The 17,500-nt window shown below is 60.8% G+C and overlaps 1 protein-coding gene and 1 long non-coding RNA gene across 2 annotated transcripts in view; one reads left to right on the plus strand and one right to left on the minus strand.

Moving 5' to 3' along the window:
* Positions 1-179: 179 nt before the first annotated feature.
* Positions 180-4,865, minus strand: LOC108287189. The gene is made up of 2 exons (XR_001818245.2): positions 4,776-4,865; positions 180-635 (listed from the first exon to the last, which is right to left on the minus strand). It is a non-coding gene; the product is annotated as an uncharacterized LOC108287189 (long non-coding RNA).
* Positions 4,416-17,500, plus strand: part of ADSS1 (adenylosuccinate synthase 1) — a 21,107-nt gene continuing 8,022 nt past the window's right edge. The window contains exons 1-5 of the mRNA XM_017505400.2: positions 4,416-4,675; positions 13,196-13,298; positions 15,987-16,049; positions 16,917-16,967; positions 17,347-17,413. Of these exons, the coding sequence (XP_017360889.1) occupies positions 4,484-4,675; positions 13,196-13,298; positions 15,987-16,049; positions 16,917-16,967; positions 17,347-17,413 (476 nt within the window). The 5' untranslated portion in view covers positions 4,416-4,483. The remainder of the gene's footprint in view (positions 4,676-13,195; positions 13,299-15,986; positions 16,050-16,916; positions 16,968-17,346; positions 17,414-17,500) is intronic.

Here is a 17,500-nt window from a genome sequence, read left to right on the forward strand (position 1 = left end):
AGCGTTCACCGCCGAGGGTCCCCAGATCGCGTGTGAGCGTTCACCGCCGAGGGTCCCCAGATCGCGTGTGAGCATTCACCGCCGAGGGTCCCCAGGCTAGGGGTTGTCCCTCAAGCCCTCAGGAGGCAGTGAGAAGCATCTAGAACACGGCAGACCCAATGAACAGCACCCGGCAGTGGTGAGATGGGTGCAGCTCCACAGGAGTGTAATTTACAAACTGCCAGACTCACTGTTAAGTGTGTGCTGTGATGGCATTTGCTTTCCAGCAGATCAAGGTTGTGCAATGATCTGCTTTTAGACTCTCTCCATCACCCCAAGAAGTCCTCTGGAACCCATCAGTCCCACCTTCTCCCCAAGCTCCTCCCCAGCCCTGGCAGCTGGTGACCTGAGCTCCAGACACTCCCAGGTCCTTCGGCGTGTGTTCAGGCTCCATCCTCGCTGCGGGCTGCCTCAGGACCTCGTTCCACTTTATGGCTGAAGCACACTCCGTTGCATGCATGGACCGCATTTGTTTGTCCACTCTTCTGTCCGCGGACACCTGTGTCGCTTCCAGTTTGGGGCTTTAGTGAATCCTGCTGCTGTGGACATTCGTATAGTCTTCGTGTGGATGGAGTTTTCATTTCTCTGGGTAGATTCTAGCGGAGGAACAATTGGGCGACCTGCTAAGTTTATGTTTAACTTCTTAAGAAACTGCCAAACTGTTTTCCAAAGCAGCCGCACCATTTTTCATTCCCATCTGTGCTATTGTTTTTAAGTTAAATAGCTCAACACCTCCCCTGCCCCCCACCCCCCACAGATCTGCCAGTAATAGTGGACTACGGAGTACTGGGTGAGGCCACCTGCAGGGTCACCTGCAGCAAGTGAGGCCATGGCCCTTCCTGCCTGGAGAGGTGGGGCTGGGGACCCTGTGACAGGAGGAGGGGCTGCCTTTCCTGCAGCCTGGTTTTTCTCTTTCATGAGAAGTGAGTTGAGTGGGCTTCAGCCAGCAAAGGAGCCGAAACAGATGAGTTCTGGGTGTGCCTTGCACAGTGAGGCTTCATAGCTGCAGGCGTGTATGCAGGCGGCTGTGGGTGTCTGTTCTGGACCACCGTGTTCGATGGTCCCACAGGAAAGTGTGACCCCCCAAAGAGTGGAAAGCACAGGTGGACAGGCCCATGTACCCTAGTTCTTGCTCAAGGGCACACATTGAGACAGCAGGGGCCAGGTGGATGGCCCCAAGCTCTGTGGCTCCTGTGCCGCCCACCACCTGGGGACAGGCCCACTGTGGGGGTTGTGGGGTGGGGGTGTTCTAATTTTGGCTGGGCCGTGTGACTGGCAGGGTCCCCAGCTGTTGGGCCTGGGCAGGGCTGTTTTTAGAAAAGGCCCAACTCCCTGCCCCAACCCAGGCCCGTGGCTATTTATAGTCGGGGCCTGGGGAAGTCGGTGAGTCACTACTGTTCGCCTCTGCAGGGTCAGTCCAAGACCCCTTGGTAGGGTGGGTGACCCCCCAGACTCCCAAGCCTCTATCAGACATCTGCTAGCCCAGAACCACAGGTGTCCCCAGGAAGGGCTCAGAGCTGGTGGCCCCGCCAGGCCTTGGAAGCACCCCTTTGTCTGATGGGACTCTGTGGTTCCTGGTGGCATTTAACACTGTCAGTTTCTCTCATCTGGAAACAAACCTCCCGTGACCCTCTTGGTTTGTCCTGCTGCAGTCCGCCTCTTGCCTACCTGCACAGCTAACGCTGTGCCCCAAATTCCCTCCTTGACACCCGCAGGCCCACCGCCCCACCCTCAGGTGCATCCCCTGTTCAGCAGGATCCAGGTTCTGCCAAACCTTGGAGCCCTCCAGCCCTGCTCCAGCACCTTCCCAAGCTGGGGGTGGTGGTCTGCTTACCCTCACCGGCTGTCGCCCCCAGGACGGCACTAGGAAGGTGGAGGACGTGCAGTTCAGGCATGAAGACTATTTCCTCTGAGGCTCCCTGACTGCTTGGAACCCACACAACGGCCTTTTCCCCACAAGGATGCCGAGGGAGAGGAAGTGTCAGTGTGCCCAGTGGAAGAAGAGGGGTCTGGGGACTTAAGAGCAGGGGTGGGAGGCCGCTGCGAACAACCCGTCTCCCCCAGGCTGGGGCAGACAGGCACCCAGAGAGGAGGGGTGGGGAAGCTGCAGGGAGGGGTGGGCAGCGGTGTCCTCAGCTGCACCTGAATCACTAACTCAGTGTGAGTGACCTTTGCCCCGACAGGCCCAAGCTCCCCTCCCTTCCTTATGGGGAGTGTCCCATCTCCATGGGCTCCCTGTCACTGGCCTTGGAGTTGCCCCAAAGCCCAAGGAGCCTGGTGACTCCAGGCTGTTTGGCAACTGAGAACCCTCAGGGAGGGAGGCAAGGGCCCTGCCTCCCTGCTCTGGGGCAAGGGCCCCAGGACCCTTCTCCTGGCCACCAGAGCTGGCTTCCTCCAAGCCTCATCCACTAGGGAGGGGTGGGGCAGGGTGGGTGGAGCAGGTCAACCAGCAGGGAACACAGGAGCCTCGCGTACCATTGCCTCCCTCTGGGGCCTAGTCCCTCCACAGGCTGGGACTGGGATGGGAAGGTGTGATGTGAGGCCTCTTTCGAAACTGGGCCCCACGCTGGTGCGCACCCCTGGGGGTTGCTCCCATGCCAGCCAGGTGAGGCTGACAGCATGGGTCCCTTTACCCCGTCTTGGGTGCTGAGGGCTGGAGCTCCATGCTGAAGCCGGCCTGCTCCCGTTTTCCGTTCCAGCCATTTTATTGGCCACACCGTCGCCTTTCTCCCGGTAGATATTTCCTCAGAAGAAGACTCCAGAGAGGAAGCTCATCTGAGGAAATCTGAGAGAGAAGAGAAACCCAAACATACTGAAGCAAAAAAAAAAAAAAAAAAAAAGCCAATCCTTCAGAAAAAGCAACAGAAGATTTCTGTTTTATCTTTCCAAACTAAAACTATCGGATTTGAAGATTAAGTCTCCTAAACGCCACTGCCTAGAAACTGTTCTCTTTGTCAGCAGTGAAGATATTGGACCACAGGTTATTGATGTTTGCAAAATTGGACAATATATTTTTATCCTCAACTTCTTATGGTCAAGAATATTTATGCAAATAAAACCTTAAAATGGGTAGCTCCAGTAATTCCTATCCATACTGAGATGCTGAAAGAATGCATCTCCTCCTCTAAATTAAACAGCATTTAAATAAATTGAGATCATTATAAAACACATGAAGACACTGATGACATCATTTTTATACTCATTGGAAAATGTACAGAGCAAGGTGCATTTACAAAATAAACTTTAAAAGAAATTATAAAGCTTAAAGCAATTAAAAAGTTATGGGGAATCTGACTGTAGATAATACTTTAAAAATATAAACTGACTTATCTAACATAAGTAATTTTTTTTTTCTTTGAAACAGAGTTTCTCTCTTGTTGCCCAGGCTGGAGTGCAGTGGCACAATCTCGGCTCACTGCAACCTCTGCCTCCCAGGTTGAAGCAATTCTTCTGCCTTAGCCTCCTGAGTAGCTGGGATTATAGGCGCCTGCTACCACACCTGACTAATTTTTTGTATTTTTAGTAGAGACAGGGTTTCACCATGTTGGCCAGGATAGTCTCAAACTCCTGACCTCAGGTGATCCACCCGACTTCGCCTCCCAAAGTGCTGGGACTGCAGGTGTGAGCCACTGCCCCTAGCCCCAGATAATTACTTTTAAACTATAGTATCTAAATTTACTTTAATGTTGACTTCTTANAAAAAAAAAAAAAAAAAAAAAAAAAAAAAAAAAAAAGCCAATCCTTCAGAAAAAGCAACAGAAGATTTCTGTTTTATCTTTCCAAACTAAAACTATCGGATTTGAAGATTAAGTCCTAAACGCCAGGACCGAGCAACAGTGCGCCCGGGCAGGACGCGGGGCCCCTGCAGTCTAGCCGAGATGCAGGCAGGTGCAGGAGGCGCTTCGTCCTCGGCCAGGACGCGCTGCGGGGCTCTTCGCGGCCGGCAGGGGGCGCGCGCGCGCCCAGGGGACTCGGGGTTCCGCGCAGGGCACGTGCGCGCCCCGAGAGCGCGGACTCTCCAGGTGGGACGCAGGACCGCATTCCTGCTCTGGAGGGGCGCCCACCGCCGCAGTTGCTGGAACCCCAAAGTTCTGGGCCCGGCAGGGGCCTGGCGGGGTTCGGTCGCGGTTCACAAGCCCTGGCCCCGACGGGCTTGCGGGAAGCTGCCTCCGTTGGCAAATTCGTGGGGCGCCCCAGGCCCTCTGCCTGCCTGGCCGTCGGTCCGTGCGCCCCCTCGCCCCTAAAGTGCTCAGGCTCAACTGGACTTCCCGGGCCGCGGCCATGGGGCGGGGACCTGGCGGCCGGAGGTCACCGGGACGTCACTGCGCCCGCCCGGGCCCGCCCCCGGCCCGCCCCCTGCCCCGGGCACTCTCCATTTAATGGCGCGGACGCCGGCGGCGGCGGGCTCCTGGCCGGGCCAGCGCAGCGGAAGAACCGAGCCAGCATGTCGGGGACCCGAGCCTCCAACGACCGGCCCCCCGGCGCGGGCGGCGTCAAGCGGGGGCGGCTGCAGCAGGAGGCGGCGGCGACCGGCTCCCGCGTGACGGTGGTGCTGGGCGCGCAGTGGGGGGACGAGGGCAAAGGCAAGGTGGTGGACCTGCTGGCCACGGACGCCGACATCATCAGCCGCTGCCAGGTGCGGGCTGGGGCGCCGGGTCCCTCCCCCACCCGCCCAGCGAGCCCCCTCCCCGGACCCAGACGGCCCCTGTCCTCCCATGCCCCTGCCGGTCACTCACCGGCTTGGACGCCTTCCCTCCGGGAGCACCTTTCCCAGGGCCACCCCACCCACCCACGCACGCGCACGCACCACCCACACAACCGCGACCCACACACACCGCCCTCCCTCCACCCACCCCTCCCCCACCACCCCGGCAGCGGGCCAGGGCTCAGCTATAAATACAAGTCGCTGAGTTGGGGACACCCGATCCTCTGGCGGCGTCACATGCCTTGGGAGTGACGCTGGACCCTCCATAGAGGGACCGGAGGACCCAGCCCCACGGTGGTTTGAGGACCCCCAAGACACCCCCCTTCCTCATTCTGCAGTGACCACCTGGGGCCTGTCTGGGTCTGGGACAGGGCTTGGCTGGCTCCCTGCAGGGTCGGGGGTGGTGAGGGGTGAAGGCTGCCTGTTGGGTGGGGGTGACCCGGGTGAGTCAGCCGAAGAGAGGCAGAGGTGGAAGGGGGCCCGGCCGTCCTGGGGGGCAACTGGGGCAGGGCCTGGGGCGGGGGGTGCTTGGGACGGTCCCAGCCAGACATGGGAGAGGGAGGGCCTCAGACTTCTGGCCAGAGTGACCCGGTGGCTGGCGGGGCCACCGAGGAGGCCAGACCCACTTGTCCCCAGGGCCCAGGGCGGGGCCTCTGCCGGCTGCTCTCAGCGCCCCCATCTGTTCTGACTGAGCTGGACACTGGGCACTCTCGGGCCACCACCCTGGGGATGCATGCCCATGCCAGGGCAGCCAAGTCCTGCTGCCCATGGACTGACTTACAGCTCCAGGCCCAAAGAGGTCCACTTTGGGAAGCACGCATCTGGGGGTCAGAGCCTGCCTGGGGCTGCTGCCAAAAATGGAGCAAGGTCCCCTGCAGTGTCCCTTCTCCGGGCTCTGCGGCCTCCTTCCTGAGCTCCAGAGAGGAGGGCTGGGGCTTGCCATAATCCCTGTCGGAGAAGGGGGTCAGCCCAGCACCCTGTGTGGCTCAGGGCTGTCTGAGCCCCTCCTGCCGGAAGGAACTGTGGCTTCCTGGAAAGTTCTTCCTGGAACCGTGGGGGACTTCCCACTCCTGCTCTCAGGCAAGCTCATCCCTCTCTGCAGAGATCCCCCAGGTCCTAGAGATGGTCCCCAGACACCCCACCCCCCACTGCAACTCCCTCCCCACTGCCTCTGCCCTGCCACCTGGTCCCTGGCGCCAGGGGGCGTGTCCCGAGCTCTACTGCTCTTCCCCCTCCAGGGCGCCCTCAGCATGGGGCAGCTTCCCTCCTCAGACCTCTTTGCCCCTGTGAGGCCCAAGCCCCTCTCTGTGAGCTGCCGGCTCTGGTGGGGCCATGCACTTCTGCAGGGTGGGCTGGGGCCCCCGCAGCTGCTCTATGAGGGATTCATCCCGCTCCACTCCCAGCTGTGGAGATGGTCCTGGATCCAGGCTCTCCCTGCTGTCCCCTGCCCGGTCCCCCGACAGCGGGCCAGACCCCACTCGCTCCCAGCTGCAGAGGGGAGCCCATCTTGCACTCGGGCCGCCAGGTGCCCCCACTGGGCCACCCCACAGCCTGAGGGAGCCCTTGGCTCTCCAAGTGAGCGGGAATAAAGGAGGTTTGTCCCTGGAGCTCCCCTCTCCCTCCAGCCTCCTCACAAGCTAGTGAGGCAGGATCATCCTGAAGAGCTCCTTCACAGAGGGGAAGCAAGCTCAGGCTTGGAGGAATGAGAGTCACTGCCACGTCTGGAGCCCTCACGGGTCCTGGATGCCCACCATGATAGCTCAGGGCCTGGCCCTTTGTCCCCACCCGCTGAATCTCAGCGGGGCGCCGCTCTGCAGAGGCAAGGACAGGCCATCTTCTTTGGGGCCCCAGCCCCAGGCTCTGCAAGTGCTCAGTGACCCCCGACCTCACGGTGCCCATCTCTCCTCTTAGCAGTGAGGCTGTCCCCTGCCACCAGGCTCCCAACACCTCCCGCTCTTGTGCACTCCCTGTCTGATCACGCTGTGCCATCAGAGACTGGCAGAGTGAAGGTCTGGCCGGATGCCCCCAGGGAAGACCGCCTCTTTCTTAAGTGGTGTGTAGATGCCCAAAGCCAGATGAAGGGACCCGACATGGGGTCTCCAGGCGCACAGAGGCCAGACCTCACCTTCACTCGAGGGGCTGAGCAGAGGACAGAGCAGGGCAGAGCGGTCCAGGTGGGAAAGTGCATGCAGCGCAGGGCAGGCGGGGAGCAGGTCTGGGAGGCAGGCTGGCTGCCAGGAGGGCTGAAGCCACCAGCCCTGGCCACCATCCTGCTCTGCTGCTCAGTCCCCAAAGGGTTGCCTGGGCCTGGCGCCACCCTGAGTGTTGGCTAGGCTCCTGTCCTGGCTGCCCAAGCCTCTGGACGCCCAGGCTCTGGCTCACTCTGCCCTCTGCTGATGCCTGCACCAGCAGGGCCATCATTTCAAGCCAGCTCCCAAGCCCCCAGGGGCCCTTGGCACTTGGCGAGAGTCGCGGCTTTGCTCACCCTGCCCAGAGGAGGTCTGGGGCTGCCCCACACCCTGCATGGCTCTCCTCATTCTTTTCCCATCCCAGCGATTTGGGGCCTGCAGTCGGAGTGCACCTGGGGACCCCTGAGACGTCCTCGCCTTCCACAGTCCCCCTCCTTGCATCCACCTCTAGACCTGCTTCCTGAGCAGCCCCCCTTCCCCAGGCTGAGCCCCACCTCCCCCCATGCCCCCGCCTTCACACCTCAGCTGCCTTCCTCCACTCCAGGGTGGCTCTGGGTCTGCTGGGCTGCACCATGCCCCCTGGCCCCACTGTGCCATCTTCCCCCTTGCCCGCTTCCCTGGCTGCCCCCAAGCCTGTCTCCCCTCCAGGCTGAGTCTCCTCTGAGCCAAGTGTGCCCTCCCCGCTCTGCAGCCACGTCACATTGTCTGCCTCTCTGTGCTGGGCTCCTGTGTTCCATCTCTCCTCTCTGGGCGCGGACACCCCATCCCACTTCCGAGGAGTCCCCAGGCACCTCCTCCTGCACTTCCTCCCTCGTGTCCTCAGCGTTTCTTTCCCCTGCATGCCCCACCTGCATGTCCAGCTCCTACTTCTCAGATGGGCAGCTGAGGGCAGGCACACCTGGGTCTCCCCTGCCCCCTGTTCCCAGGTGGGCAGTGCCTCACCTTCACCCCTAGTTCCTCCTTCCATTTCCAAGCTACTTCCTTTGGATACCTGGGCTCCCTGCCCAGGACCACAAGGCTCTGGCGTGCCTGGTCAGGGCTTAGGTCCCGTCCTGCTGCTGCAGTGCAGACCTCAGGGCCCTGGGCTGCTGATGTCTGACCATGCCCAGCATACGGGCGGAGGGGGCCTTCTCTGGGTCTCCACAGCGTACTCCTAAGCCTCCTGTGCTCTCCAGCTCTAGCCAGAGCCGTGTCCAGCTGGCAGACGGGTGGAAGGCTGTGGCCATGTACACAGGGGTGTGAGATCATGGGGTATTCCCACGGTGTCCTCTGTGGTGTGGCAGTGCCAGGTGGCAGCTGACATCCTGTGCATTGGGGGCCCCGGTGCTGTGGCTGTTGGGGCTCTGGGTGCCCTCTCCAAGAGGCCTCACGTAACGCTTTGCCTCGGGCTCCAGGCTGCATCAGAGACCTGCCTTGGCCAGGGAGTGCCTGGAGTTGCTTCCAGAAAGAGGTCTTCCCCCCACCTCACCTCTGCATGGCTGGTGTGCTGGTCATTGGACCCTGCCTCCAGGACAGAGGGTCCCTGCAGTGACATACAACCCCGCGTCATCACAAGAACACCAGTCACAGGCAGCGGAGACCTGCATACCTGTACCCATGACCTCAGTTCTGCCCCAGCCCTCGCCCCACTTCCAAAGGGGCAGAGAACCACTCCTTTGGGTTGAAGGAATGAGAGAGGGGTGGGAGCCTACAGGCAGAGCCCAGAAGGGAGTGAAGCAGTGTACGTGGGTGAACACACCACACCACGCTGGTTGTCACAGGCGCGTGCACACTGGGCCCCAGGGCCCCTTGCCCTGTGCCAGGCATGGTCGTGATACAAACTGCCATTGGGTGCCAGTGCCAAGAGGTCGGGCCCAGGAGCCTCACAGCCTCTGAGAAGCTGCCGCCGGCCTCCCCTGTGCTCGCCACTCTGCTCCCTTCACTGCCTGGTGTGAGCTCGCTGGCCACCGGGCCCCGGGCTAGGGCTGGGGCTGGACCCAGAGGTGGGAGAGCTGGTTGCTCCCGGTCCAGTGGGAGAGCTGCAAGCGGCCACTCCACTGTCCCCTCCTCCCCAAGCCTTTGTGGGTGCCGATGGGGAGGTGGTATAGCGTGGGCCCGGCACAGCCAGGGCAGCGGGAGAAGCAGGCAGAGCACGGTGGCATTGGGGCAGGGCGCCATCAGAGGTGCAGTCGGCTGAGCTGGCGGGAGGAGAGGCTCTGGTGCTTGGGGGTAGCGAGCCTCGTCACAGGTGCTGCTGCAGCTAGGGCTGACGACAGGGGCTGCATCGCAGGAGGGAAAGGGGCCTCCTTGGAAACCCTGGGCCAAGCAGACACCGTGGCCAGTGGAGTCATCTACGACAGTAAGGGGCCTGTGGACTGCAGGGCAGATGGAAATAGATGCTCCATGCCACAAAGGAAAAATCAGCAGAGACAAAGGATCTTTCAGCAATGCAGTTTTTACTTCCTGGACTGCAGGATGGGTACTCTTACTAGCCCTCATGCCACGAGAGTACAATGAACAAAGGAAAACAGACAGATGTATCCCTTACACATCTGGGGTCGTCCTTACTGCTGTGTCTGGTCTCCGTTGGCTGGAGCCAGACCTCACAATCTAAACGAAAACCGGATTGGCTAACAACTTAAAACTTTTCTAAACAGGTGAGAGCAACGGAGAGCTGGGACACGCCTGTGAGCACGTCCAGCACAGACATCTTGGTTAAAGTGCAAGGACATAGATGTACTATGAGCCTGTAAGCACAGCGTGTCTAACAGCTACATAGGATAGGGCTTCACAAAGTTATTAGCACATATTCTTTAATAAGAAGGAAAACTAAAAGGGAACTTTCCTACTTCTCATAGCAGAGAAGGGCAGTGGCTGAGCAGGCCATGAGTGGAGGGGGCCCCGGCAAGTCAGAGGAGGTCAGTGGACAGTCCCCAAGCCAGGTAGATGGCAGGGGGCATTCCAAGGGCTTAGGGACGGGGGGCAGGAGCAGGACAATGGCTGCAGGGCAAGGCTGGGACACGCGCGGAGGACAAGCTCAGTGCAGGGGCAGGGCGTGCGGCATCTGGGCAGTGTGGAGGCCAGGGGCAAGGACAAAGCCTGTGTGGAGAGGCCTTGCAGTGTCGGCAGCATGGCACTGCGGTGATGGTGGCCAGACACAGGGCTCAGGGCCGGGCCACCTGGGATGAGTGGCAGGATCCATGGACCCATCTACTGGGCCAGCAGGGGCCAGGAAAGGAGAGGAGGGAGACCGGCGGGGCTGGAGGCAGCTGTGCATCTGTGCAAGAGCAGGAAGCCATGTAAGTGGGTGGCAGCCTCCGGACTGCCCTGCTCCCCCTGCTGAGGGGCCTGGTGTCCACCTACAGCCAGCGGCAGCCCCCAGGGAAGGCCCCAGAGCCTCTCCAGGGAGGGTGGGGCTGGCCATGATGTTCGGTGCCTCCTCAGTGGCCAGCCCCATGGTCAGCCCTGGCTGGTAGCTCCCATGGCAAGGCAGACCCTGGCCTGGACGTGAAGGCCCTGCCTTTGTGCAGAGCCCCGGCCGGACTGCCAGCTTTCCTTTGTCCCCCTTTGCCCAGCCCTCCTTGGGTGCCTTTGCCGTGGGAGCCCCAGGCTGAAGCTGGAGGAAGGGCAGGAAGACTTCTTGTCCCCAGCTTCACCACGTGCCTGTGCAGCCTGACACCCTGAGACCTCACTGGCGATGAGGAAGACAGACTAGGGTCTCTCCGGGGCCATCGTCCTGGGCTCCCCAGAACTGGGAGGCCCCACAGACCATCAGGTCCCGGGCTTAGTGTCCTGGGCTGGCTTCTGCTCCTGGGAGTGGCCTGGCACTGGCCCTAGGGTCACTGGACACCCACTGGCCCACAACAAACCGCGCCTGTTCCTAGGAGCCTGTGTTTGCCCCCAACAGAGCCAGGGTGTGCCCAGCGGGGTGTCCTGGGCCTGCTGACATGGGCCCTGGGCGCTCTCCCATGGTAGGCAGCACTTGGCCTGGCTGCCAGGTCATCCCTCACGGCCTGCCCACCCTGGGGAGTGGGGGAGCTGTGTACAAGGGAGAGGCTTCCCTTCTCTCAGTTTCCCTACCTGTCCTCAGAGACATCATCCTGGGCTGCCCCCAAAAGGCAGCAGATGCAATGGTGGGCATGAACATGCTCCGTGACCCCATTGGAGGGGAATTTCCACCCGTGTCCTGAAGCAAGGACAGAGTGAGGGTGGGGTCTCCAGGAGAGCACAATGACCCCCAAACCCAGAGCCTGTGCGAGTCACACCAGAGCCTGCCCTGTCCCGATGGACTGAAGCCGCATTCCCAGGGCTGACTCAGGGTCTGCTGAGCAGCACAGGCTGAGCCCCACCGGTCCGCCCGGGCTGCAGAAGGGCCCTGACTCTCCTCCTCCTCCCTGCTGCACCGCCTGGCAGCATTAGCTCCCCCAGACCACCCTCCCGCCTGCCACCAGGCTTCCTGCATTTCTCCACCTCCCAGGATCCCCACCCAGTTCATCCAGCACAGCCCCACCCAAAACCACAGGCCTGAACTGATTTTCTGCAAGGACTGGGCCCAGCTGGGCAGGACCAGGCAGAAGTCGGGATGTGGAGGTGGGGACTCCTGCTCTGGGAAGGGGCGTCGGGGCTCCCTCCGAGTGTTGCTTAATCTGCCGATGTGTGAAGTTAGGTCCCAGGAGGGCCAGCCCCCTGCCTGGCATCTCTGGATCTGCCCTCGCCCTCCCTGTCCCCAGGTGTGCCCTGCCACCAGCTGCCAGGCCTCTTCCATGTAAATCTCGTCCAGATGCATTGTGAGGAACTGGTGTGGAGGGAGGGGACCGCCGTCACTGAGTCCTGCCTGAGCAGCAGAGAAAGGCTATGTGGGACACCCACTGCCAGGCCTTTGAAGGTGGAAGGGGAGCTGATACCTCTCTGCTGAGCAGAGAGCAGTGGGGTGTGGCTGGAGGTCCCCCATGGGTAGACAAGCTGAGGGCTTTTCTGCCGGGAGGCGAGGCAGGAACGTGGGGCTGGTTCAGGGTTCTGGGGACAGAGTGGGCCCCAAAAGGGCAGTAGTGAAGGAAAGGCCAGACCAGCCTGTGGGGCAGGATATCAGTGCATGTCCCCCCACCCCACCGGGACCCTGCTCCCCTCCAGGTGGAGCTCAAGGAGAGGGGACAGCAGGGAGGGTCCCCCATGCTGTCCAGTGGCTGGCCAGAGGTGGGGCTGGAGACCTGGCCTTTCCTGGACCAGAGACCTTCTGGGGCTCCCTCCAGGCTCTGCCACACCTAGCTCACGCGGGTCTCTGATGGTGGCATGAGCACCCAAAGGTGCTGGAGGGACACCCATTGTCGTTGGCGGGGGCTTGGCTTCAGGGGCAGTGGGCCAGCAAATGCTGCCTCTTCCTCAGCTGTGCAGTGGGGGCCTCCTGCCTGCACGTGGGGGAGCCCTGCTAGCCATGCCTTGAGGCTGGGGTGTCCCTGCATCCGTCACACCACCTGCCCTGCAGGAGCAGGGGGTGGGGGCGACGGGACATCCACTGGACCTGGGTCCTGCTGAGCAGACCCAAGCAAAAGGTAGGAGGGCAGAATGTAAAGTGCAATAAAATATGTATTTAAAAAAAGAGAAAGGCAGGAGGGCTTTGTTGCCCCACCTAGAAGGGCCCCACTTTATCCTCCAGCTTCCGCTGGCGCAAGAAGCAGTTTGGGAACCTAAGGCAGTGGCGTCCAGGGCGGTAGCACAGTTTGCTTGTGTCACGTGACTGTCTTGTGGCAGGAGGGGGATTGGAACCTGCACATCCCAGTCCCAGGCCCTCTGGCTGCCATCAGCAGGAGCCCCCCGAGAGGGGAGCCTGTGGCTGGGTGTTCCCCAGAACAGGGCTGGCTCAGAAGATGGGAGGTGTCTGCCCAAAGGGAGGGGTCCCTGCTAAAGCGGGTGAGGGCAGGTTGGGCTGTGGGGGGTGAATTCATGCTCTGCCGCAGGGCTGGGCCCTCGTCCCCGCGCGAGACGGGTGAGCTCCAGAGTGAGGTGTGTAGCTGCAGAGACCTGCACCAAGCCACCTGGAGGTGTTGGCACCAGCCTGGGCCAGACCCTCCCCGACCCAGGCCCCGATGGAGCTGCTGCACTCCTCCCAAGGTGCAGGACGCTCACATCCCAGCCCTGTGCAGACACAGTAGAGCTGGCCACCAAACCAGACGCCCCAAGTCCAATAGCACTGCCCTGTGGGGCAGAGGAAGCCCCCTTGGGCCAGTCCATGTCCGGGGCCCCTCAGCACTCGAGTGCCTTCAGCTCAGCCAGGTTTCTGTTCCAGGGGGGCAACAATGCTGGCCACACGGTGGTGGTGGACGGGAGGGAATACGACTTCCACCTGCTGCCCAGCGGCATCATCAACACCAAGGCCCTGTCCTTCATTGGTGAGTGCCCTGCCCCAACCTGTGCGTGAGCAGGAAAGGCAGTGTCAGCCAGCCCAGGGGCCCCACGGGGCACCAGAGCCTGGTATGACGGCTCTAGCAGTACCAAAAGCCTAGGCTGGACCCCAGCCCCTACCTGCCCCAACAGGCACTGGTGCAGAGAAACCTGCATGGCCCGGGCCTGGGCTGGGAACGCAGCTGAGAGGACCAGGGCTTGACGGGAGAAGGGGCAGTCACGGTGGCCGTGCAGGAGCGCGAGTGCCTGATCCCAGACTCCGTGTGTGTGCGTGTGAGACCGCGTGCCCGTATGTACGTGACTGCGTGTGCATACTTGGGAGTGCGCACATGATTGTGACAGGCCTGGCTTCTCGCTGCGTGGCGACCAGGCTGCATGGATGAAGCTGTGCCCTCCCTGGCCCTGCCGGGCCATGTGGCCATCCTCTTCCCAGCTGCTGCGGCCACCTGACAGGCCTGGTTGTAGCCTCTCCCCAGTCCGTGCTGCAGAGGGTCCTCCTTCCACATCACTTGTCTCTCCTGGGTCCGGGCACAGCCCTCCCCGCGGACTTCGCTGCAGCCACCGGTGACCACCAGTGCCCCAAGAGGTGACCCACCTCTGCCCCCAGGGTTCCGTGGCTCACCCTCCACCCTTCTCTCGTCAGAAGCCTGCACTGTGCATCCTGGCCTCAGCTCTCACCCAAGATCCCTTTGCTCAGAGAAGCTTTTCTTGGCCCCGGTGGCCAAGCCAGCCAGGCCTTCTTCTACTTTCCCTCCCAGCTCCTTCGACTTAAGCAAGGCCACCCTTGTGATGTATCTGACCCCTTCCCAGCCCCTGTCAGGAAGTGGGGGCTCAGGCGCCTTCGGTGTGTGCCCAGCAGATGGCATGGGCTGTGCCCACTGAATGTGAGCAGAGGGAGGCACTTGGTGCAGAGGTGGCTGCTGTGGGGGCCGCGTGTGGTCAGGAGCTGAGCTGGAGGGACTCACCCAAGCCTGTCCACTCGGGTGCAGACCCGGTCCTGACCCTCCCAGCAGTGGGGCAAGGACAGTGCGGGGGCAGTCCCTAGTTCACAGCAGGGAGGCCCTAGGCAGTGAGGTGGCCTGCCCGCCATGTTGCAGGAGCCCCTAGCCCCTGGCAGACAGGGCAGTGGCGCTGGCCAGCCGCCCCAGGCTGTGCTGCAGGAAGCCTTCGTCAGCCACTAGCCTTGTCCGCCCAGCCCTGAGCCCCACATGCTGGGAAACAAGGCCAAGGAGGCACCGCTTAGCAAGGGGCAGGACGTGCCAGGGCTCACACAGACACCCTCAGCTTGCGACACTCCAGGCCTCTGCCACGTGTTTATTTCAGGATGCCGTGGCATTTGGGTGACCTTTTGTGCTCATTGAGGCTTGCATAGTCTCTGGGTCACTCTCGTCTGGACTGAAGTCCTGTCTCCCTCAGCTGAGCCTGTGCCATGGCCAGCCTCAGAGGGGACTGGCAAAGAGAAAGGGGTTCCCTGGGGAGGAAGCAGGGGCTTCTGCAGGGCTCCATCTTCCATCAAGGGGGTTACAGCTCAGGGGTAGATTTGTGTTTGTCTGTTTGAGACGGGGTCTCGCCCTGTCACTAGGCTGGAGTGCACTGGCACAATCCTAGCTCACTGCAGCCTCAACCTCCTGCCTCAAGAGATCCTCCTGCCTCAGTCTCCCAAGTAGCCAGGACTATAGGCGTGTGCCACCACACCAGCTAATATATATATATATATTTAGAAATGGAGAAATGGAGTCTCACTCTGTCACCCAGGCTGGAGTGCAGTGGTGTGATCTCAGCTCACTGCATCCTCCATCTTCCGGGTTCAAGCGATTCTCCTGCCTCAGCCTCCCGAGTAGCTGGGACTACAGGCACGCATCACCATGCCCAGCTAATTTTTGCATTTTTAGTAGAGATGGGGTTTCACCATGTTGGCCAGGATGGTCTCGATCTCCTGACCTCATGATCCGCCTGCCTTGGCCTCCCAGAGTGCTGGATTTACAGGTGTGAGCCACCGCACTCGGCCCTCTACTCTCTATCTCTATGAACGTGACTCCTCCAGGGACCTCACATAAGTGGAATCATCCTGTTTGTGTCCTTGTGTGGCTGCCTTATTTCACTTAGCAGAATGTATTCACGGCCCCTCCACGTTGAAGCCTGTGCAGAATGTCCTTCCTTTTCTAAGGCTGAGTGCTTTTCCGTCGCATGGGTAGACCATGGTCTGCTCATCCTTCATCTGCCGACGGGCAGCTCTTGGCTGCTGTGAATAATGCTGCTGTGACCACCGGTGTGCCCACGTCATGCTGCCTTGTTTGTTGTTTGTTTGTTTGTTTGTTTGAGACAAAGTCTCGCTCTGTTGCCCAGGCTGGAGTGCAGTGGCAGGATCTCAGCTCACTGCAACCTCCGCCTCCCAGGTTCAAGTGATTCTCCTGCCTCAGCTTCCCAAGTGGCTGGGATTACAGGTGCACACCATCACACCCGGCTAATTTTTTGTATCTGTAGTAGAGGGGTTTCATCATGTTGGCCAGGGTAGTCTTGAACTCCTGACCTCAGGTGATCCACCTGCCTCAGCCTCCCATAGTGCTGGGATTATAGGAGTGAGCTGCCATACCCACCCATTTCATGCTGTTCTTAATGTACGTTTTCCAGTATCTGGGACACAACTCTGTCTCATGTCTCTGTGTGTCATGCAGGCAATGGGGTGGTCATCCACTTGCCGGGCTTGTTTGAGGAAGCAGAGAAGAATGAGAAGAAAGGTAGGTCCAAGTCCCTGCATCCTTGCCCTGTCCACACGTGGTGCTCTGAGTGGTGTTGTGCGGAGAGGGCTGGCGGAGGGGGCTTCCCAACGCAGCTGGCCTAGCTCATCACCCGCTGGCTCTACCTGTGCAGATAGCGACTGAGCTGGGTAACCCAGAGGCCTCAGACGCTGGCAGCCTGGCATCACGGGGCCAGGTAGCGCCTGCAGACTCAGGTCAGGAAGTCCGGAAAGCAGCCAGGGACCTGGACCCAGACATCCAGCAGGAAGCGGGAACTGCTGGGCGAACTATGCCTGCAGGGAAGGAAGTGGCTCCTGAGGGCTCCGAGGAGCATCTGGCCAGGCACGCAGAGGCTGGCAGGCAGTGAGCGAGACCCGCCAGTTGGGGGTGTGGGCAAGTCAGACACATTGAGGGCAGGGACAGACAGGAGGACACTGAACTGCAGCCTCAGGCTTAAGGGGCGTGGTGGGGGTGAAAAGAGCAAGGAGAATGTGATTCTGGGGACATGGGCATCAGGGGATACCCAGAGTGAAGCCCTGAGTGTGCAGATCACCTTCAGAGTGGCTGTAGGTGCGGAGGAAGGCTGGACAATCACCCCAGTTCCGACTTCCCAGCTGGCAGTGGGTGAAGCCTGCAGGCAAGAGAGTGGGCATTCCAGGGGGGTGAGGGTCCGGGAGCCTCAGCTGGGGAGGAGGCAACCAGGGGTGGGCCTGCTGCCTGCTGCGTAACAGAGGTGGCCCTGTCGGCCTCCTCCCCACGTGACTTACCCGGATGGGAACCGGGCGAACTAGCCCAGCTCTGGCCCCTCACCTGTGAGCAGCCACACACCTGTCAACACTGACCCTCCTACGTCCCATGTCCCTGCAGGCCTGAAGGACTGGGAGAAGAGGCTCATCATCTCTGACAGAGCCCACCTTGGTATGTTTCCCACTGGGGTACAGGGAACCCCACCACGGCCAGCCAGCCCTGCCCCTCCATGGCCACCAAGCTCAGATGGCCATAGAGGGAAAGGCCTGGCTGGCCCCAAGACCTTCTTCTTCCACACGGCTCCATTAGCTTGTACATGATCCTTTTTAAAGAGCTTCAAGGTGGGAGCTGGGTCAGGGATCACTAGCCCATTTGCAGATGGGGAAACTGAGCCCCACACACTCATGGTCACACCCCAGTTTGTCTCTTTGAAATCTCGACCACCCCCTTCCTCGGAGACTCAGGCCTGCAGGAGGTGAGGTCCCTGTGTAAACCTCTGTCCTCTGCTTCTCTCCTGTTCCCTGGTGCCTTCACCTGGCCCACCCCACAGTGTTTGATTTTCACCAGGCCGTGGATGGACTTCAGGAAGTGCAGCGCCAGGCACAAGAGGGGAAGAAGTAAGTATGCCGGGACACTCTCACCCTCGGGGAGTCTTCCGGGCCAGCAAGCTGGTAGACTGCGAGTCGTTTCTGGTCCTGGGCATG

Source organism: Cebus imitator, unplaced genomic scaffold, assembly GCF_001604975.1.
Source record: "Cebus imitator isolate Cc_AM_T3 unplaced genomic scaffold, Cebus_imitator-1.0 Scaffold338, whole genome shotgun sequence".
Taxonomy (NCBI): Eukaryota; Metazoa; Chordata; class Mammalia; order Primates; family Cebidae; genus Cebus; species Cebus imitator.